At 37.7% G+C, this 23521-nt stretch overlaps 1 protein-coding gene across 2 annotated transcripts in view; it reads left to right on the top strand.

Moving 5' to 3' along the window:
• Window positions 1-224: 224 nt before the first annotated feature.
• ENPP3 (ectonucleotide pyrophosphatase/phosphodiesterase 3) overlaps window positions 225-23521 on the top strand; it is a 35485-nt gene continuing 12188 nt past the window's right edge. For both annotated transcript variants that reach the window (XM_041423758.1, XM_041423760.1), the window contains exons 1-16: window positions 225-511; window positions 3555-3633; window positions 5588-5710; window positions 6961-7086; window positions 8153-8213; window positions 9469-9566; window positions 12096-12175; window positions 12730-12849; window positions 14196-14305; window positions 15682-15747; window positions 16638-16710; window positions 17174-17282; window positions 17431-17559; window positions 18925-18956; window positions 21683-21810; window positions 22731-22797. In XM_041423758.1, the coding sequence (XP_041279692.1) occupies window positions 395-511; window positions 3555-3633; window positions 5588-5710; window positions 6961-7086; window positions 8153-8213; window positions 9469-9566; window positions 12096-12175; window positions 12730-12849; window positions 14196-14305; window positions 15682-15747; window positions 16638-16710; window positions 17174-17282; window positions 17431-17559; window positions 18925-18956; window positions 21683-21810; window positions 22731-22797 (1518 nt within the window). In that variant the 5' untranslated portion in view covers window positions 225-394. The remainder of the gene's footprint in view (window positions 512-3554; window positions 3634-5587; window positions 5711-6960; window positions 7087-8152; window positions 8214-9468; window positions 9567-12095; window positions 12176-12729; window positions 12850-14195; window positions 14306-15681; window positions 15748-16637; window positions 16711-17173; window positions 17283-17430; window positions 17560-18924; window positions 18957-21682; window positions 21811-22730; window positions 22798-23521) is intronic.

Raw genomic sequence — 23521 nt, forward strand, 5'->3', positions numbered from 1 at the left:
CTGGTTTCGTATACTTAACACTTTCTTTGAGGATAAATTCTCTGGATGACAAGCTTTTAACCAAATAGTTGAGTACTTGAGTATTTTAGCATTTTATTGCTTAGCAACACTTTAATTCTAATCTTCACTTAAGTGTTTGCCTAATGCCGTTCTTATCTTGAACAGTCAGGTTCCCTGAACACAGATAAATGTTTTTCAGCCTTTGACCTTTCAGAGTAGTTTTCCTGCTTGCTTTGGCTTCCTGCAAACCTAACACGGATGCAAGAGCTGAGATCTCATAAAAAGACCCATGAGCAAAGTACTCTTGAAGAAGGACTAGCATCTCACTCACAGCTAACACAGCTGGGGGGGCTGAGGAAGGCAGAAGACGCAGACGAGTGGGAGATCTCGACAAATGGAGCTTGAGGATGATACAAGCAAAGATCACAGGGGATATTCAGAGGAGATATCTTTAAAATCAGAAGAGTATGTGAAGAAAAAAACCGTCTTGAAATACAAAGTCATCTGTGCTGTAAGTAGGTGCTGCTCTTCAGGGCTGCTACTTTAACAATTCTCAAATCCGCAGGATTTTTTGAAGTTTCATTGTATGAGTATAAACATTCGGGGTAGCTTAGTAATTAGTAGTTAAAATTTTACTGCATGAGTGTGCCACTGAAACAGCACGAGCTTCTCTGGCACATTTCTAAAGTTCTTCTGGTACCTGGGAAGCAATTTTTTTTACTGGCAGTTTTTTGTTGTGCTTCATTAACCTGACAGTTCTTTTGCATAGTGAAGACATTGATTTGATACTTTGTTTTAGATATTGTCTCAAAACAGATCTGTTTGTGGCCAAAGCAATCACGCTTTCTTTTTACTTTTGTATCTTTATATTTGTCATTAACAAAACAGAACCTGTAGGCAAGTCGTTGGCAAAAAACACTCAGGAAGCAAGGCATGGGAAAAGCCTAATGAAACATTTTGTACAAAAACTACGTTTTGTACAGTACAGAAACGTTTTGTCAGTCCCACATCTCAAATATGGTGTCTACTCTTCACCTCTTTCCTGAGGCTTTAAGAGTTATGCAGCTGCCGTGTAAACAATAAAGCATAGGTTTTTGTTAAGTTTTTATAATATTTTCATGTATCTTCTGTTTGTGACCACAATAGAAACAAACATTAAATATGTATATATGTTTGCACAAGCTCTTGCATTTATAAATTGGAATGTAGAGAAAACTACAAGTACTGATTTTAGAAAAACTTGTAACTTAATTTTGAAAACAGCCCTATAAAAAAGAGTCAAGCTTTTCAGCTCTATGTCATCAGAACAATTTCACATAGTACAGTTTCCTATTTAATGCTGCATTGTGCAAGGATTGCATAAAATATGAGGAAAATACTGAAAAATTGTGAAAAAAGAAGATGAAATGACAGACGTATTTTTCCTAAAGTCATCAGTTAAAAATGAGTCATGAGAAAGAATGTGGGAAAACTGCATAACTATAAAGGAAAGTAAATTATACCTTCAAGAGGTACTTGGAAGAGTAAAGTGAGAAATTTAAGTATCCTAAAATGTATTCATTCTTTCAGATGCACTAGTTTTCAAATGCCTGCCTATACAAAACTCACAATCTACATTTTGGATGTGTAAACTGTTAATATTCCACACAATTTATGTTTTTGCTGAATCTAATGCATGAAATACTTTCTTGGCAACTTCTTCCTGAAACTTTAGGCAGAGAATAGGGGTCACACTGTTAGTAAGTCCTCCAGCAAACAGAGCATATGAGCTAGGAACAACTTTTCTAAGAATAAGTAGTTGTAATTCTGAATTGTCTAACAATTCATAAAAGTTAGCTCTGGAAAGCCTGAGGATTTGAATAGGTGCTACCAACGTTATTTCACCTTAAGAATGAATGTCCCAAAATCAAGGGTGTTTGTGTAAATGTTATAATAAATGCATCACCTTATCTGTATACCTGATAGGGATTTTTGGGTTTTACTTCAGCTGTCTTATTACTTGAAGAAGGGGGAATGTTTGTTGCTGTAGCAGCTGTATTTTAATTTCTACTTCAATTTAGTAGGTTCTATTTATTTCAACTACAAGTGTGAGTTTTAGTCAAAATTAAGGGTAAAACCATAGTGTCTTTGAGGTGAAAAGTACATGCCCTGGTGATTAGGCTTATCTGTGCTCAGTGAAACACTTGGCAGTGTTATCCTCCCTGCCCAGAAAGAGTGACTGCTGGTCTAGCCCAAAAGAACACCCTAACGCCCTTATTCTCAGAGCCTGCTGACTGGACATGGGATTAAACTGCTGCCTTCACACCTGCAATCTCTCTTCAAGGGATTTCAGGATTTCTGGGTAATCTTTCCACACATCCTTACTCCATCTGTCTCCCTCATCCAGTTCTCTCACCAATCCCATTTCCACTCCTTTTGAGGTACATTTGTACAAAAACATGTGAGTAAGTAGCAGGAAGAAAGTAAAGTTGAGAAGGAGAAAGTATGAAGGAAGTAACTATGGCATTGCTAGCATTTGGTGTTACCAGAGAAATAAATCAGTTGTACACCCACATCTGAGAACTGAGCAGCCCTTCCTGCTGCCACACTTCTGCCCAGCACCTGCAAGGCAGGATAGGCAGCAGCAGCAAAGATCAGGGACGCACGTGCAGTTGTTCTCAGTTCCTTAAAATTGCTGTAGTCTCAGATAAGAGGCTCCATTATAATTATAATGAGCTTGAGAGTAATCCTCTCTCATTTCTACTTTATTTTTAACCTTAGTACTTCCAGGAATCAGCTGATTGGTTCCTGGAAATGGCAGAAGACAAAAGAAAACTCTGAGGCAAAAATGGGACATAAACTGGGCTGTTTCATGGTGATTTTTTCTGTGATATGTATTTTCTTTCCCATTATTATCTTAGTGAAGAGGAAAGTGCATATATCACAAAATACTCTGAGAAGGTTGTCACTTTTCACTGCACCTTTCAGCCAGCATGAGTTGCCATTTGTCATTGAGCTTTTTGTCTATTGAGCTGATAGAAGCTTCCTCAGCTCTCCCCCAGTCTCCCAAAAGATATGCTGCTTTCTGTTAGGGAGTTTCCTTGGGCTGTTAGTCTCCTTCCAATTTCCTCTAACCTTACTAACAGGGTGATATTGTAAGAAACTGGTGGGTGAAAATTCTACACTTGCAGCCTCAATCCAGATAAATTTTTCAAGAAATCCTTGTGATCATATCAGGTAAATACAGAAGATAAATAAAAGTGATTGCCTTTATTTGTACAGGCAAAGCCTCTGCAAAACAGATAAATACACTGATTACTTCCTACTTTATTTTCTCCAGCAAAGATTTCCCCAGTTACAATATCACAACTGGCCATAGGTTAAAAGTGCAGCTTCTAAGGTTATAACTATTGTGCCTCTCCTACCTTCAAACTCAATTTTTTGATTAAGAACTTCAGAGAAATGATTAGTTCTTAAATAATGCATTCATAGAAATATTAATAAGAGTTAATTTCTAATAAACACAACAATTTATCACAGTTGTGAATGTTGGTTTCCCTGTGTCTGTGTGACAGGTTCTGCTGTGTTCTCTGGTGGTTATATCCTTGGGACTAGGTTTAGGACTAGGACTCAACCGTGGAAACCAGGAGCAAGGTATGTTTATGATACTTGCAGCATAATTGCTAATCTGTATCTGGCAAAGGCTTTCAGCAAAGGCTCTTTTATAGTGTAATGTAAATGATCTGTGAAAAGTCACCCCCTTTGAAAATTAAGTTCTTGAGAAGTTCATTTTTCGAGTTTGATTATATAAAAACTGAACACTCACAATCTATACTTGAAAAACCTATTCTAAACCACCAAGTGCCTTGCTGATCTTTCCAAATGTGTGAAACCTAGTTCATGGCACATTGAAAGTTTTATTACATTAACACTTGCAGAAAATTTGAGACGTTATCCTATTATATATAATATAATAGGATATTATCCTATTATATATAATATAATAGGATATTATTGCAATTAATGCAATTCAACAATATTTTGTGAAAGAAATATCATTGGATCATCTTCAGTATATTTGGCATAATTCAGGAGGTTGATGCTAAAACTGATTATGAATATTCTTTGAAAACTTGAGTTTCTGTAAAGCTACAGTAAAAAGGGGGTAATGGCTTGATTCAGTGGAATGGTATTTTTTAGTTAGAAAAAAAAAAGAGTGATGTTTTGATGTCAGGGGATCAGTCTAGGTGAGAACAAACAAACGCAAGACACTCTGAATTAAATAAAACACTTCCTTTGGAATCAAAGAAATAGTAATCCCTTCTGGAGGAGTTTAAGGAAGCACATTCTCATTGCACATTTCTCATTGCTAATCAACACATATTGTACTTGTTTTCCTAGTGGCTTATCAAGTCTAAGACTCTTCTGAAGACTTTCAATAGCATGGGCCCTAGCAAATAAGATGAAGTGGAACCGTAAATGGTTTTTGATAATTTGAAAATTATTTTATCTCTGCATTGGCTCTACAAAGTGGCGTGCAGAAAATGTGGATACAAGGCTTGTCCATGTGGAGGTTGGTGTGGAACTGCGAGTGATCTTTAGAGATTTGGGGTTAGAGCTGTCCCTTCACCCTGCTCAAAGGTGTCAGAGCTGTGCTGAGGAATACTTGTCTCAACTTTCAACGCCAGGCCCATCATTTGGACCCTTTTCTATGTTTTAATTAGAACAGTACAACCTACAGATTTTTAAGGGACATGGTAACAATAAAGTAGCAGAGATATTGCCAGAGTCCTGAGTGCTCCAATAAGCTTTATGAATTTTGTCCAGATGGCTTTTGAATGTCTCCAGGAAAGGAGATTCCCCTGGGCTGTCCCCATCCTGCCCAGGGGCCACTGCCCCTGTCCAAGCACTGGCCCAGCAGCGATGGCCTCCAGCTTGCCACAGTCCTGCCATGCCCAGCCATGAGTCCTGCTGAGCCAGTCCCACCCATGGGCCAACAGCCTGGCCTTGACCTGTCCCTGTCATCATGGAAGTGCCCAGTGTGGTGTGGGGCTGCTCCCGTGCTGCCTCAGCTCCCCTGCTTCAGGCTGCAGTGGTGTGATGGCTCCTGGTTGCTGGTCCCTGCCCAGCTGCCCCTGGGGAGCCCCCATGGCTCTGGTACCCTGCCCTGAGGGAGCTTCTGTCCCATGCAGGTCTATTACAGAACATCCAAAGTGGGAATCACTCTTCCTCTTTTATTTCAGACCAAGAAATGAGCAGGGGAGATGCCGGTCTCCTCTTCCTCATGCTGGCAGAGTGGGACACCCTGGCATTGCGTCCTGTGCCAGTGGTTCTGCAGAGACCTGTTGCAGAAACAGCCCTGCCCCAGGCTGTGGGTCAGCATGGTCCCAACAGCTGTCAGACCTTCAGCTCCCAGAAGGATTCCTACAGCCTTGCTTCCACCGTGTTGGCCCTTGTGCTGGTGACCATATTGGCAAACAGCTAGGGAATAAGATTTGGGAAATTATTCAGCACATCTCTCCCTGCAGCCCATATCCATGGTCTGTTTAACTGACCTACCTGGGACAGGGTTATCTGAGCACTCAGTCTCGCTGCCTTCTCCCTACAGTGAGCTGCAGACACAAGTGCAATGAGCCACACAGGAAAGATGTCCCCGGCTGCCAGTGTGACAGCAGCTGCAAGGAGCGTCAGGACTGCTGCTGGGACTATGAGGACACCTGTGTGGAGCCAAGTAAGTTCCCCTCCAGGCAGTGCTCACTGGCGTCCATTTGATTTTGAATTTGTTTCTTCACGTGATTGTAATAGAAAATGGGTAATTGTCATGTTTATGCAGACACACAGAAGTCATGTCACATTTCCTCAGGAGGGAAATGTTACAAAAATCACAAAATCAAAGAGTAGTTAAGGTTGGAATGGACCACCGGAGGTATTCTAGTCTAACCTCCCTGCTCAAGCAAGATCCTAGAGCACACTCTTGAGGCTTGTGTCCAGGTGGCTTTTGAATGTCTCCAGAAAAGAAGATTCCATCACCGCTCTGGGCAACCTTTCCAGTGCTCTGTCACCCTGAGAGTAAAATTATTCTTCCTGTTCAGGTGGATGCGACAGAGCCAAGCTGCCTCTGGTCAGGTGGCTAGAGAGCTGTAACTTGGTGACCTGGCAGGACACAAAATCTTCCTGCATCTTTCTCAAATCAGCCCCCTGTATGACCAAAGCACTTGCCATGCAGATTTCATGGCACATATGAATCTGAAAATGAGGATGAGCAGGAATAATGAGTTATCTTTAAGCAGGGCCCTTGAAGCAGCCCTGTTGTGCCCATACCTCTTGCACATTTGAAAATAAGGGGGTGTTTCCCAGTCAGTTGTGCTCTCCAGCCTCATGCAGATGTCGGTGGGTGCCTGGGACTGGAGGAGTCCACTTGTCTTCCAGGGGAATAGCCTGGTTCTGCATTGAGGCCAGGCTCCTCTCCAGTTACTGTCTCTGCTTTCCCAGCAGCTGCTCAGGTATTTCTTCATCCTTATTGATTTTACTACCCACTTCAGCCCTTACTTCTCTTTTTTTTTTTGCTCTCTGCTGGAACTCATGTGCAAGAGCATGAAAAAGATCAGTTTGCTTCTTTTTCTTCTCTGTAAAAGAAATAAGGAGTGGTGGGGTTTTTTTGGTTTGGTTTTGTTTTGTTTAGTTTTTTTTCCCTAGATATTTTTGGAAGGATGGAAGGCTTTGAGGAAGATGACTGAAAGTTTGAGGGAGATGACTTTGGGGATTTCTTTTATGACTCTGTGTTACTGTTCAATGGCCAAAGAAATAGGCTTTTTGCGTTAAATGAAATCTTGAGTTTTCTTTCCAGAGCAAATTTCTAAAGCAACTCAAACAGTACATAGAGATAACAATTTGTTTTTCTTTACCTGTTTGAAGGATTTCCATGCAAAGAAGTTCACATGAGATGAACTGAATAATAGTTTTTTCCCTTCAAATTTTCAGCCCGGTCTTGGAAGTGCACTAATTTCCGTTGTGGTGAGGCAAGAATACCTGGAAGTTACTGCTCTTGTTCTGATGACTGCTTGCAGAAAAAAGACTGTTGTGTAAATTACTACAGCATTTGCAAAGGTAAATCAAAATAAAAAAGTTTTACATATAAATTTTTGTATGAAATAGATGGGCAAATATTGAAACTATAAAGGAAGATGAATTTGTTTCTCAAGACCGGAGTCTGACTGGCGTTTTGAAAAATGAATATGTTTTGAATTGGTATTTTTGACTGTGAAAAACACCTTTCCTGAAGAACACTGTGAATTGTGTCACTCATGAGAAGGACAGAATGATTTGAATGTTGCAGAAGTATACCACGTGGGGGCTTTGGATTGTTTCCTTTTTACTTTTTTCCCCCCCTTTTTTTCCCTCCAGAAATAGACAGAGATAATCTGAAGTATATATTGTAGTAGTCATCTCTAGTTTAAAATTTCCCATCCCTTTCATTACAAATCTGGTTTCAGATTGGATTTTGTATGTTTTACTTAATTTTTGATATCTTTGTTCATGACTAATTGTTTCATGCTGACTCCAGCTAAACACGTAGGAATAGTGCTGGTATAATTCAGTTACAGGAATGACACTTGAGGAGTATGATGGTGTCATGGTATCTGTTATCAGAATTCCTTTGCATTGTGGGAGGGGATAAGTCTGAGACAACTCCTGCAGAATTGTAGTTGTTAATGAAATGCAGATTAAAGCTAAAAGGAGTTAAACTGCAACATACAGAAAGAAAAGAAGTACTAAAGGGTGCTCCTGGGCTTGTCTCTAAGTGTGTCAGCGGTACCCAGAAAAGGAAAAAGGAAAGTAGCCCAGTTTGGACAGGATACAGTTTGGATATTTTTAATTTAAAACTCAATAAAAGGCTAATCTTTCATAGTGTTTTTTCTTCATTTTGTTTCTTTCCTTTTCTGTGTAGCATATGTTCTTTGGTTTTGACTTACAGTTGTGAGCATTAGTCCTTTCAGTGTTTGAAACAATTAGGTTGCACCAAATTGTTTCTAAAGTAAAGGTGTCTTTAGCCCTAGATTTCTGTTGAAGCAGAAAATGTTACAGGAAGAGCTTTAAAAAGATCATCCAGATAGCTGCTTTTTTTGGTGGTGGTGGAGGTTCAGTGCTAACTCAGTATTTTTTTTCCTTTTAGGTGAAACATCTTGGGTAGAAGAACCATGTGTGTCACTTGAAACTCCTCAGTGTCCAGACGGGTATGATCAAGGAATTTGTCTTCTTAGCAAATAAAAGCTTTGCAATGGTCAGAAATACTCCAGTGTTCTGAAACAGGTGTTCATATTTATGAAGAGTAAAGTCCCTGTCCTGAGGAATACTCTGTAGAAATGGTTTGTGACTAGGAATGTTTGTTCTTTTTAAAACCTTTGTCATTCATTGATCATTTACAGTTTAGAGCAGAGTACAGAAGTTCAGATTCAGATTGAAATTCAGCAAAGACCTGGAAAAATTGTTAGAGTTATCTCAAGGTTCATTTATCACAAATTGTTCATAGTCCATTTTATGTTACCATATTGTATCTTTGACAACTCAGATAAATCACCTTATGCAGTCTGTAACAACAGATAGAATCTGTGATTGCAATTCTTTACGCAACAGGATCATTCAGGGGATTTTTTGCTCCAATTACTTGCAGGAAGAAAGGTGTATTTGAAAGATAGCTATGACATAGATATATATCTACAAATGCTGAAAACATTTTTGCTATTTATGCAGGATTTCAGAATAGTAGGTAGAGGCTAGACAGAAGCAACATTTAAAAGCTGTCCTTGAAGAAAGATGAATTAATTTCTGCTTCAGTTATGGTATTTGTGACATTATCCATTATTTTATTTTATTTTACTACCAACTTAGTTTAATTATAACGTTAAGACCATTAGCATTGTGACTTCTTTGTGGTTCCTGCATTCACCTCCCAAAATAGGTACCAAAGTACGCTTTTTAGGTTAACAAATAACTTGCTGAGGTAACACAGTTTCATAGGCTAAATCTTGGAAATCATTGGAGGGGGGCTTTAAGTGCTATACACCACATTGCAATATAGATATCCATTTAATTTCAGATTCAAATCAGTAAGCTGTTTTATGCAGGCTGTTTTTATACAAACTATTGACGCTAGTGTGCTTCTGTGTTTTGGAAAGACCACTGTTAATAAGAACAAACTGGGACAGTGATTACTGCCTGATGTCAATATGTAACTTTTTAAAATATTCTCACTGAAATGATTACTTGTATTTTATTCCTCTTCTGGTTTCTTACCAGAAGGATTATTATTATTATTATTTGCTGTCAATATTGAACTATTTCTTTATTTCACACTGTGTTATTCATTCTGAGATGCATATGAATACTCTAGATCCTGCTTATAAAAGCTGAATTTATATTGTTAGAAATCTTAATTAGTCAGCAACTCTCCAAGTTCCTTTATGATAATAAATTTATATTTTCTTGTAGATTTACTCTCCCACCACTTATCCTTTTTTCAATGGATGGGTTTAGAGCAGAATATTTGGAAACCTGGAGTTCTTTGCTGCCAAATATTGAAAAACTCAGTAAGTTACCAAGGGTCCTTTGACCGTTTTCTTTGAAAGTCTGCATGCAACCTCTCTGGTCCCTTTTGCTACTGTCATGCATATGTGTTGCTCAGCAGTAAAAAAATCACAAATCAGGCCTCTCATCAGTTGTATCTATTCATTATTATATATATTCTGCATTACTTCTTGTATTTGCACAGCAAACATGACTTTTTTTTTTTTTTTTTTTTTTTTTTAACAAGGCCTCTAATATTGGTCAGCAGTTTTTTCTTAAATACACATTAAAATACTTTTTAAAACTGAGAAAAAGTTCCAGATAAGCATTTCCTGCACCCTCAATACTGCATTAAAAAATAACTAAATAGCTGATAAGGAGTGGAACATTGAAGTGTATAATACGTTGAGTTATGGGGAATTTTTTTTCAAGTCAGATATTTTAAGATGTTAGTATGTTGACATTATTTCAGTAAGGCTCAAGTAACCATTTTCCAGCATTTCTGAATATTGTGAGGAAAAGAAAGTTGAAAGATCTTTAGCTTGTGCTTTAAAGCGCTCTAAAAACTGGGACTGTTAGTGCATATTTGGTTAAAATTCCTGCATATTTTAGAGCTCAGATCTCCAGACACTTTGTACCTGGACAAAATGTCTCCATGTTTAGTAATTTCTTCTCAGCAGCAATAGTCTAAGTTGACAGTATTTGTATCAGTCCTGAGTATGTTACATTATGTTTCTGTTGTGCTCATTGAAAACATCACACGTGTGTTATGAAGTACTACATTTACCAAATAGTTAACAATCTTGTTTGAGGATAATGAGAGTATCCAGAAACCTGAGCTTGAACTAATGTGCAAACCTAACTTCTTGGGCTAATTGTTTATTCTGTGACATCATTCTGACTGGAAGGAACTTGAATCAGTGAAGGGGTCATGAATGTTGAAGTCAGTAGTCAGTTCCAGTCTTTTGAAACAAGGTGAAAAGGGAATGCCAGACAGGTTAAAAGGACAAATACCACTCTATGTCTATGTTTCCAAGAAATCCTTTGAAACAAAACCCGATCTAATTCAGCTTTGCTCATATTTGTGGTCAACTTGAGCAATTATTTATGCACATTCATGCTTATATTTCTCAGAAATCTACAGGAAAGGGAAATTTCTTTCTTTGCAAAAGAACAAAAATATAATGTTGATTTGTAACATAAAATCTTTCCTCTCTATTAACTCCTTTAACATAGAACTTTCAGTAAAGGTAACCAAGCTTATAGAATATGTACACTATGAATATAGATCCTTTATTGTGCAAGAGAAATCCATAGAAAATTTTGCTGATTTTCTTGTATCTTTCAATTATTCAATTATTCAGTCATTCTTCAAACACTCTTTAAGCCTTTTTTTTTTTTTTCTTCTGTATCACATTGGAACAGTTTTATTGGAAAATTTCACACTTTCGTTGTTTTAGTTGCTTAGTTTAAATCAGCTTCTTGCTTTGGCTGAAATGCCCTACATCAATAAATAAAGTGTGTTTGAGCATGAATGAAATAATCATCTGGTTACAGCTTAATATAGAACTTTGTCCATGTGAGTTAAATGTAAAACCATCATTAAGGCATCTTCCAGTCTTCATGCATTTGTTTTGTGGGTAAATAAGTTGACTCTTACAGTGAATTTAGATATTACAGATGTTTGTGTGCTGAGAGCCTTTGATTGATGAATGCAATGTTTGGAGATACAGGTAGGACACCTGGGGCAGGATTCACTCCAGGGCAGAACACTTGCATTTAGACATATTCTTGCAGATGTCTGCATGTGAGATGATTATATACTCATTGAAGTCAGCGCCTTTATGTTTAATATAGCCTGCACAGCACAGTGCAAGAGCCTTGAGGACAAGTCAGCTCAATCATCAGACAGAGAGGGCCACGGGACAAATTGTTGCCCTAATCTGTGTTTTTGGTATACTTCAGAGTGCCATGGCCTTCAGCAGCTGTCTCAGAACACAGATCTCCAAGTAATTTGCATCAAAATTGTCAGCTTTCATGCAGATGTCTTGGACATCAGAGGGTTTCCCAAATGGCACTTGGCTCCAGTGCTTAAGCAACTGAGTTCTTCCCTGCCTGTCACCAATCAGCTCTGCAGAGTGCCTTGTTTGGTCTGACCTCAGGCTTCAGTCTCATTGCATATGTATATATAGCTAGGCCATTTTGGATCTCAGAAGTATCTGAGAAATTTATTTGGATTGGCAGACCAATCCAAATAAATGGAGGATGGAGGGAGGATCATCTGAAGGCCAGACAGGCTCATTAAAGATTTCTGAAAGGACCTTAGGCCTCTGGGCAGCTGAATTGGGCATCCAGGTCCACTGACTGCAATGGGACAGTAGGCTTAGCTCACAAGGAGACACCAGGATTGTATGAGTCTTGTTTTGGGGTGACATTCCTCCATCTAAAACCACAGCAACTGATAGTGGTGATTTTTGTTTGTTTTTAAGATTGTTATCTTTCAATTTTAAAAAATATAAGAAAACTTATATTAATACCCTGATCTGTTGCAGAAACATGTGGCACACATTCAAAATACATGAGAGCTGCTTACCCCACAAAAACCTTTCCAAACCACTATACTATTGTCACAGTAAGTGAGAATTTTTGTTTCTTCTTTTCATTATCTGGATAACACAGAAAGGATTTTGTGGTGCCTGTCTTTTTGTGGGACATGGGAACTCATGCTGTAGGTGTCACAGAGAGATAGAGATGCTGAGATGGTACATATAGGCATGATCTGTGTGGCTATATGTGTGCTGGCTGTCCCTGGCCTGTGAGCTGGTTATTCCTGATCCTTGTCAGTTTAATTGGATATGGGTGAGGATGGGTGAGGACACAGCCTTTTGATGATAGCATTTGTCAGGGTGGATTTGGCAGCTGATATACAGCCACGGGACATACAGGGTGCTTAATCTGTAGTACATCAGGTTTTAATTGGGCTGGGAAGGAAATATGGAAAAGGGAATTTGATGGGCATGCTGAATTCATTGGCAGGAAGACGATCTGTGTGAATTAGGAAAGCGTTCTGCTTCTAAGAAAAAAATTTAAAAATTGCAACACTGTAGCAGTGTGCATTGAAACATAGTTTAGGGTTCATTTGATTTCAGGACTAAGCATTTTATTTTGTTTATTCTCATTTTACAGGGATTGTATCCAGAATCTCATGGTATCATTGACAACAACATGTATGATGTAGGCTTGAATGCGCATTTCTCACTCTCAGGGGAGGAAAAATTCAAACCTGCATGGTGGAAAGGGCAACCAGTAGGTTTGTTTTGTCATACAGTATTTATGTCCAGAGTGGTTTGTGTCATATCATAAAACAACACAAAAAGGGAATAAAATTAAAAATCGTGCAATATGCATGCAGAAAGTACTTGATAACCTGTAGGCTTCATATTGTATGTTGCCTACAAAAGAGTTTGCTTGTTATGAAAGTAAATGGACTCTTAAAATAATAATAATTCTGAGACTTAAACTATGCACTTAATGTGGCAGTTAGTAAAAAAAGACTGAAATATTTAATCTAGTACTGGAATGGGTTTCTTGCCACAGGGAGCCACAGTAAATTTTCAGTATGATTCGATTTTGGGTATTTTTTTTGCTTGTCTTTTGATGACTTGCTACAAAATGAAATTGGTTTCCAAATTGCATCTATTTACACATATCTATTTGCAAATGTCCAGGCATTTAAAAGCAAGGAAGGGAGTAGCAAAAAAAAGTATGAAAAAAAAAGTCAATTAGATATAACGTATGGCACATTTCATAACAACCCTGAATTGTACCTATGGTTATGATTAATATTATTAATTTCCTAGAAATATCAAGCTCTAACAATTGTGCCAAAAAACCCCCTAAATATATGCAATATATAGTATGAATAGTATTATGTAGTAGTTACTTAATATACATTTATATGTATTTGTCTGTGTCTGTGTGTCTATGTAATAATGTTTATAATATACTCAAATAGCCAGTTTTTGGTGCTGGTTTTTTTTTTCCTGAAGGATTCCATCAGGTTTGTAACATAACCAGAACGGCACTTTTTAGGATTAATAGAAATAGGCCCTCTTATAATAAAATCATATAATTAGAATCTATATCTGAAATAGAAAAAGATACAAAACAAAATGAAACTAATAGAATAGAATATTTCAGTTGGAATGGACTTACAGTTATCATCTAGTCCAGCTGCCTGACCAACTCCGGGCTGCCCAAACATTAGATCACATTTTTCAAAGGTGTTGTCCAAATGCCTCGTAAACACTGACAGACATAGGGCAGCAACAACCTCTCTAGGAAACCTGTTCCATTGTTGTATGTGTAATAAAATGTTTCCTAATGCCAAGTCTGAATATCCGTAAGGCAGCTTCTTCCAGCTTCATGATCCTGGGCTTTGCCACAGGAATAAGGATCGTGCCCATTGGCATTTCTAGAAATACCTATATGTTTTTTTCTATGCTGAGAATACTCAGGAAATGACAACATCATGCTTAGGTAACTGTGAAAGGAGAAGGAAAAATGCATGCTTGCAGCACATATTTCTACTTTTGTGATCTGAAGTCCTCCAGTGGTGGCCAAAAATAATTTGTTTGTATCTTTACCCAAAGGTCTGGCTGACAGCAATGTCCCAAAATTTGAAAGCAGGCACCTTCTTTTGGCCAGGCTCTGATGTTCCAATTGGGGGAACATACCCCACCTTGTACACCATATACAACGGGTAAGATCTGATACAACTTGTACTAAATTCCTGCAGATTACTCCAAAACCCCAAACTGCTGTATGATAGTTGAAGGAAATGAAATAGGATTTTTAAACAAGTCTTAACAGATAAGTGCCATGTCATGTTGTCCTGGTTATGCCATGGAATGACCAAAAATACTTGAAAATTTCAAAATCATTGAGGGGATTCACAATGAGAAAGTCAAAGGGTATTGTATATTCTGCTCTCCTATCTTAGCCAAATGCAAAACATTAGGAGAGCATCCTGGAAATGATTAGTAGCCACTACTAAGCTGCACCAATGATTGCCATATTTCCATGCATAAAATCAACAGCTATTATATAGCACTCTAAAAATACTTGCACTTGAGGATAAGCTGACAGATAACCTATACCCTAAGACAACAAACACAAACTAGGGAGCCATGGCAAGAGGCTATGGGAGACAAATTACTGGAGAGAGACTGCTAGATAGGGAAGATACTGAAAGAAGAGGGGCTCTAAATTTCCTCTGGTCTTGCTTGCATGTTTGATAATGCGCACACAGCTGTCAAATCATAGTTCTTGTTGAGGTTTTTCTAGTCCATTCAAAGGTTGCACATGTGAAGTACCAATTGTCTTCATAGTTTTTGTGGCATTATGTTTGTTTGTTGTGGGTTTTTTTGTTCTGTTTTGTTTTTGTTTGTGTTTCTTCCAGTATGTTTGTTTTGCTACAGAAGGCATTGACATTAGTAAATTTTTTCTAGATTTTGATGATTGTGATGATTGCAGTGTACTTCCCATGATTCTTTAAAAAGATAATCTAAAGCAAGCATAGACCATAAGTCTCTGCATGTAACAGGCTTTGCAGTGATGTGTAGGCTTGGTACTCAGAAAAGACCTAAGTACTGTAACTACCATACAGCTTGTGCATGACTTTGAGGGAAAGCAGAGCTATTTAATGGGTGAATTCTCTCACAGGAAACAAAGCATGATCTCACAAAGACTTTGATGAGGTTATTACTTACTTTTAAAATATGAAAGTCCAAGGCTTATACATGCTGGAAAAATAAACATTATTCTACCTTGTATTTCAGGTTTATTTCCTCAAATTAAAATACCTTTTTTTTGCATTTTTGTATTTTTAAATATATGAGTAGTTCCACCAACGGGTTTTTGTTTGCAGAATCAGGGTCTGTCTAATTTACCACTTAAACTGGCTTACATTCAATTAAAAATGAGAGTAATAAAATGAATTGTTGAAATGCATCATTCTTAGTTCCAGATCTGTGACTTTGGTATATGAGTAGAGTATGGACACTTTCTCTGTATCTGGGAAATATAAGTGCTAGTCAGAAAGTTTTGTTGACATAATTTTTTTTTTTTCCTTTTCAGGTCAATTCCATATGAAGAGAGAATTTCAGGAGTACTGAAGTGGCTTGATAATGCCCAGCCTGAGAGGTAACACCTTGTAATATGTACCTGCTTTGTGAGACTATAGCTTAGAAAGGTTTTAATGCTTAGCAATTGACATTTATGTTGGTGTTTGTGAAACATGGACTCTTCCTCACCATTTTACATTATTATTTGCTGGACTTAAGCCCGTTCTGTATCTTATCATAGCTATGATAAGACTGTGAGCACAAAAGATTAAAAAGTGAACAGATATCTGAACAGGATGTACTGTTGTATGCGTTTTATTTGATGGTTGTGTCTTTTTTCTTGGTGCGTGTCCTGTAGAAAACATTGAACATTCAGTTGCTAGTCTAAGTGTGTGGAAGAAAGATTTTATATGAAGGCTATTGCACAAGAAAGGTTAAATACATGAAAGTAATTGCAGTAAGTAATTCAGGATGAAAAGTAAATGTCAACGCTGATCGTGGTGTTAACTTTGTGATGTGTAAATAAATGAAATATTTTATATGACAATTTGCTTATAAAATCCTAATGTATTTGCAGTTAGGAGATGCTCTCTAGAGTCTCACTGCTTAGTCAGGAGGAGCTCTTTCACGTGGTACTTCCATTTACATCTCAAAAAGAATTATTTGCTCTGGTGTCTGAGATCTTGAATTTTTCCAGAGAGATTTCTGATTACCTGTCAAAGACACTGGATATTGTTTCTGAAACTGTAACTTCAAAAAGAGCCCATGTTGATTAATTACAAAACTCAGAGGAAGTTGAATGATTATTCTTGCTGTATTGACTGTTATCAAAGTTTAAAGAAGTTATTTATAATTCCTTTTAAAATGTAATTTAATATTCCTTTTTTTTTTTTTTTAAACAAAGTGTTCTCTTTAGGTGCTGCCTCTAAATTCTCATAATGTTCCATTCTTGTTTATTTCTAATTCAAGGCCTGATATATACACTTTATATATTGAAGAACCAGATTCTTCTGGACATTCATTTGGACCAGTTAGTGCTGGTGTAAGTAGTTTCTATATTTTTCTTACACTTAATTGCACTTAAAATGGTGTGGCACTATGAACTTAACCAGTTCATAGACCTGGAAAGGATAGTAGATGTAAAATTGCCATGACTGTTTTATGACTTGTTGTTAAGAACTTTTGCTCGTGGTTGAGGCTAATGTTATGATTCCCACACTCTGTGTGAATCAAAAGAACCATTAACCAAACAGACTGGCACAAAATAATTTCAGATCATACCAATAGAAAAAATGTTAATATTTATATTTAGACTGAACTTTAATTGTATTACTATGTGATATTTAGAAGCGTGTGGCCTGGCAAATCCTCAGAGCTGTCTTTTATTTATTCCTATACGCTGTACTGCAATGTTTACTAATTTGTATCCCAAAACTATTGCATTTTTACTTGCATGATGGCAAAAAATTCAGCCTTTAAGGATCTGTAACTGGTTTATCTCACAGGTAATCAAAGCCTTACAGGCAGCAGATAAAGCAGTGGGGATGCTCATGGATGGACTTAAACAAAGAAACCTGCACAAATGTGTAAACCTCATTGTTTTAGCTGATCATGGTAATGTATATACTTCTTTTTTCAAGTTAACTTTACTGAGTCACTGTTTTCTTCCTGTGTGAAATATGTGGACTTAGTAGTGTTAATCCATTTTATAAATCACTTTCCTTGACATATGGAAAAGTACTGTTTCTATGTTGCCCTTTAGGGATGGAGAGGACCTACTGCAAGCAGTTAGAATATATGACTAATTACTTCAAAGAGGTGGATTTCTACCTGTATGCTGGGCCTGCAGCTCGCATTCGAGCAAAGAATGTTCCAAAGGACTATTTTACCTGTAAGTGTGGACCAATCCTGGGATTGAGCAATGAATACAGCAGGAAATAAATAAATAAACAAAAAATTAAATAAATAAGGAAATGGATAATCAGTAGTAATCAGCAGTGTGAGCAGCTGTCTGTTTCCCTTAATTTGGCTTCAACATCCATGGAAGTTGTTTGGGATATCTTTTTTGAAGAATGACCACTTTAGATGAATTTGAAGGTTAGAAAAGATTGTTGCAGACTCTAAATTGCATTTTCTTGACATGGAAAGATGAAGTAAAGGTAGTATTTTTTTGTTTTAGCTGGAATTCAGGTCTTTCGTAAGTGCATTGCTCCTCACAGATTTCTTGTGCAACATTGGCAGTCTTTTTGAAGTGACGAATATTTCTGTGTGTACCAAGTTACAGAGTCTGAACCTTAGCACAGTGGAATCTAAGCCTTGGTTAAGCCCTTTAGGTAGTATCTCAAAAGAACAGAAAATTGAAACTATTTGAGCTAACTCTGACTTGAAATAGATACCATGCTACCAGGCTGGAAAAAAAAATCCCAGAACTTTCCCAGAACCAGAGATAAAATTGTGGAAATGCTCTATTTATTGACTTCAAAGAATTTGTAAAGTATTGTAAAAGGGATAGTTGTTGCAGGTTGCAAATAAGAGCTGGGATCCCGCTGTACTTTTTATTCATATTTTATAATTGTACTTATGCTTGAAGGCACAATATTTATATGATATAAAGCAGACTTTAATTGGTTTAAGTCATACAAAAGCAGAGTAATGAGCTGAGGAAAGAATACTCATGGTTTTTCTGTGTCTCAATCTCAATAAAACTGTTGACTCATTTCCTCTAATAGTCTTAGATTTTCTGTAGGAATTTTTCTTCCATAAAGTGCTCAGATTTGCTTTTTAGAAAGTTAATGTCAAATGGTTAAAGTACTCTTTCAAAATGTGCAAGATGAAAATATCAAGATAGATTGAAATTTCCTCTGTGACTGTTGCTGGAAACAAAATACAAGACAAGTTCTCTGGGTTCTGTTGAATGAAAAAAAGGTTGTACTTCAAACAGGGGTTAGATAAGAGAAAAAACCTCAGGTCTGAGGGTCTGTCAGCTTTAGGGGTAGACAGTCATCACCATGGCAGTTTTCTACAGTCTGTCCGGATGTATCCAAAGTTGTAGTGTTCTAGTTACTTTCACACGCACACTTAAAGGCAGTTACCATTGGAAACATAACATTCCTGCCTGTGGAAGGCTATAGTTGCCACTATCTTCACAAGCTAATAAAGAAGACCTTATAGACAAAAAAGCATGTTTAAGTTTTTCTCATGAGGCTTTGTCCTTCAGCCATTCAAATGTACATTAACTCATCTTTTCTTTTAACAGTTGACTCAGATGGAATCGTTAAAAACCTCACAGTGAGTAAATATTCTCATAACTTTTACTCATAGCTACTTGTAATAGGAATCTGAGGAAAAAACACAGTTTGTAAAAAAATGAGACTATGGTGCCAATTTAAATAGTGTACTGACTCCAGTGTATCTTGGGAAGCAGTTCTGGAAGTTGTTCAGAGATGATGCACAAAGGTTTGCCATAGGGAGAGAAATTTTCAGAGAAAATTGTTCTGTACTTTGCTTTGAAAGAGAAAGGGCTGACTTCGGGGACAGAAACTTGGGTATATCTTCATGATAGAAGAGAATACTGCACAGACATGCTTTAGACAATAGGCATCTGTTAGCACTGGAACACAAGTGCTGCACTCAGGATAAGCTAAAGTAACTTTTCCACACAAGAGATAATGACATTGTAGAGTACATTGCCATAAAGTGTTGTAGAGGCTGGAAATAGTAGAAGGGTGGGGGGGGGACACACACACGTTAATGCAGGACAGCACTGTAGGGGCTTTTAGACCTGATCCACAAGGAACATCTGACTTAAAAAGTCCCTGAAGCCTAGAAGAAACTAAGCAGGTATCAGAAAGAAACTTCATTCAATACTTGGCTTGTTTGTACACACTTTCTCTAAGTGTCTGATTCTAGGAATTTTGGAGGTCTGATTTGAAACAGAGTACTGGGCAAGATGGGCCTTTGGCATCAGGCAGTATCACTCTGGATCTTTTGACATATCACTGAAATAGTTGCAGTGCTTTTACATATGCTGCACCATGCTGGTAGCTCTGCTTGGAACTGAGCCATGCTGAATGGATGTAGCACTTGAGGGCAGGTCCAAGCTTGCCTGTGTCTCCCATGTGGGCACACTTTGACAGCTGAGTTCTAAAGGATACAAAAAAAGAAGTGCAGAACAGAGTGCAAAAGAAAGAAAGACCAAATCTATTTCTTTTACTAAAGGGTGATGTGATAGTGCACGGTTCTTTCCTCTTTCCTTATACTCTTTTAGACAGATAATTCAGTCTCTGTCACTTTTTTGTAGTGTTCAAGATATACGTTAATACATGTGGGATGAATGTGCTGGCCAAACTAAAAAAATTGTAGGACAGTTGTCTTTCTATATTTCTTTCCTTTTACAATTTACACTGAGTTAAACATTTAAACTGCTTACTCTCAGTGTGCTGTCATAAATTCCCCTTATTTTCTTCATTGCCAGTGTGTTTTCTATTCTGTGGCTTGTCCTGTGCTAAGCAGTAGACAGGTATTGTGGTACCGTTATAAAAATGCTCTCAGTTTGCCAAAATCCTGGGCTCCCAAAGGGATATGTTTCCGATAAATCTCCACTAGAGGTCTCCCGTTAATCTGTTGAACTTGCAGGAGTAGGATCAATGGCTGGGAATAGCTGAAGGAGCTTTCTCAGTGCTACACGCCCCGCCTCGCTGTATCATGCGGAGTCTGTTGCATCAAAGAGCATGGGTATGAGGGGAATATCACAATCTGCATGTTCTCACCCTCAGCTGAAACTGCTACTGCTAATAGTTACAGAGATGTGACATCTTGTGCCTTATGGGAATAGTCTGGTACTAGGACGTGCCCTCTTTCCTTTCCTCTTCATAAACGGCTGGTGTATTTTGTCCCTGTCAAGTTATTAGAATGAGGGGTTTTTGCAGAGAAGGGAGTTGTGTGTTTTATTTTTATTGCTAATGAATGGACATAAGTCATATGCTGATTTCCTCTATTTTTCCTTTTAATTAGACCTCTTCTTCCAGGTTAGCAAAACCACTGAATCCTTATTTTTCATGTTCCTATGTTCTTCTTTGATGACTACTGAGGCACAGTTACTCCCATGTCACATGTTAAAATCTGTATCCTGTGCAGAGCATACAATTCTAGTATTTAGAAGTGAAGATGTCAGACCAGACTCCAAGCATGGTATAGTTTGTACAGCCTGTGTGGTAAAACAGGTCCACTTCTGTGGCCTACCCAGCTTCCTAGCAGCTCTTCCTTTAGCATTTTAGATATTCTGGGTTATCCCAGTGCTGGATTCCTGATCTGGAGCCACACTTCTGAAACTTTGCCATGATGCTTGCAGCCAGCTGGAATGGCTTCTAATGGCCATATATAATTAAGTCTTTGCAGTATGTCGTATGGTTATCATTTGCTCACAATTCCAAGCTCTTCCATGGCATGCCTACTAATGCAGCAGTTACATGAACTCACTAAATGAGGGTGTAAAAGCTAAGACCTTTAGCTAACAGCTGATCAAAGGACATTTACATGTTGTTCAGACTTGCAGCTAAAACCCTAGAATGTGCTAAATTGTGTAAACTTGGCTTGCTTTGTTATTTATTGAATGGTAAAGTGACAGAAGGTGGCAGAAATAAACTGCCAGGGAACTTTCTCTTGTGAAGTGTAATCTTACCAACAAGATGCCAATGGCATTAGTACGGAAATATAGACTAAAAAGTTCTACTGAGTGTCTTTAAGCCTTAGATGTACTTTTACCACAGTATCTGTGCACTTGATATACAAATTGTATGTAGTCTATTTTCAAAGAGTTCCAAAAAGGTGTTGCTTTTCCTTGTATTGCTTCTGGGGCCAAAAATGACGTCTGCAGGTCATGCGAGGAGCTATCTGTGAATAATTGGCTTTGTGCTTGCATTCCTATCACGAAGATATTTATGATCATTTTGAATGATGGGTCGTTTTTTGAAACTGAGGCACAACTCATGACTGGACTCTTTCCTCTCGCACAGTGCAGAAGATCCCCTCAGCACTTCAAGCCCTACCTGACCCCTGACTTGCCCAAACGATTCCACTATGCTAACAACATTCGTATTGATAAAGTTCATCTTTTGGTGGATCGACAGTGGCTGGCTGTGAGGTAACATAATTTGTGTGATTGTTGTGCTGTTTTTTTCATCCTGCTCTCATCCTTTTAATTTCCTTCACAGATGCTTCATTTCCTGTTTCGCTTTAGGCTTGTAACCTTTCCATGTTTGTTACAGTTGAAATAATCCTATGTGTAAAAAGGAAACATGGTTGTTTTGGTGAAACCAAATAACTGTCCTGGACATACAAAAAGAAATGTGCACTGAAAAAAATCTTATAATCACTCTATTTTAAACTGTGTTCAAATGTTCTTGGGCCTCTGAAAACAGGATGCCTGCACTTGACAACTGTGCATTGAATTGGTATGGAGTGACTATCTCTTTACTTTTCTATGTGTCTTAGCAATTTATAAATAAAAATAAGTGTTAGTCACTATGTCAGAGTATTCTGTTGCATTGTTAATTCCATAACGCATCCCCACATTTTCCATGTCTCCTCACCCTTCAGAATCCGTGATGAAAATGCGCTGTCTTGTAAGGCAAAATCCCTTGCAAGTCTTATTTATATTATTCGACACAGAGGCTAACAGCAGAGTTCTCCCATTGTAAGTTTTTTGTTAAAATGCCAAAGAATATAAGTAGGAATTCTTCCAAATAGATTACAGTTGTTTTGCAACCTGTAGCTAGGTAAAGGCCTCAGTTCAAAAATAGCCATTTTTTCAATTTGCTTTGAAAATATTGTTTCACTGTACACTCACAGCCAGCTAGGATAATTTATTACTGTCCATAGCAATTTCTGTTAGAGGAGAAAGAGGTCCTCATGGAAATGAATGCTATGATGAGCCATAAATACTACAGTATGATGGCAGAGTCAGTTCTCAAGGAATGACTGAGTCTGTGAGCCACAATGACTGTTACTAAGTGCTTGTATTTGTGTCAGTTTTATTTACACTCTGTGATGGTTTCTCCTTAGGGATGAAAGTTACAGATCTTGTGATGGAGGTAACCATGGCTATAACAATGAATTCAAAAGTATGGAGGTAAGATGATTTCTATTCTATTCTTGCACTTTCTTATATACATAATCATGATGTGCCAGGTGAATCACCAGAATATAGAACAAAGATAGTTTTTGCAGTGCGCTTTTTCTTTTCTGGCCATAAGGCATATAAACTGTAAACACATACTAGGTCCAAATATTTGTATTGCCTTTCATCGATGTGTACAAGGCCTGTTTCTTTGGGATCCTGTAGTAAAAACAGTCTGGGCTTACCTTACCTACTTGCAGACAGGTGGACCACAGTAAACCAAGTCTACCATGTTTAGCCACTGAATTCTTTTGTTCTTTCATTCTTCCACTGAGGCACTGACTGAAAAATCTCCATAGGCTCTGGGAGCTCATCTGAGCATCTGGAAACCTGTATGCTCAAATAAACAAAATCTCATTGTTGCTGCTTATCTTACAAGAGTTAGTCATATCATCAGGGCAAAAAAGTAATTAGCTATACTGTGTGTTAGTATAGCCTGTGTTGCAGTTTCAGCTCATTTTTACTTCTGGTTACAGTGAAAATATTTTGAGGTCTTCAGCTTTTGGTGTCATGTATTTTCTGTGATGTGAACCTTTAACTAAGGTCAAGCATGCCACTCTAAGTCGCATATTCTGTGCCTAAGAATCAGATCCATCCAGATCTTTATAACTATTTTAAAACCAAATGTCAGTGATCAGAATTACGCTGAATATTTGTATGGAAAGAAAAGGTAAAT

Source organism: Onychostruthus taczanowskii, unplaced genomic scaffold, assembly GCF_017590055.1.
Source record: "Onychostruthus taczanowskii isolate IOZ18803 unplaced genomic scaffold, ASM1759005v1 scaffold8, whole genome shotgun sequence".
NCBI classification, from domain to species: Eukaryota; Metazoa; Chordata; class Aves; order Passeriformes; family Passeridae; genus Onychostruthus; species Onychostruthus taczanowskii.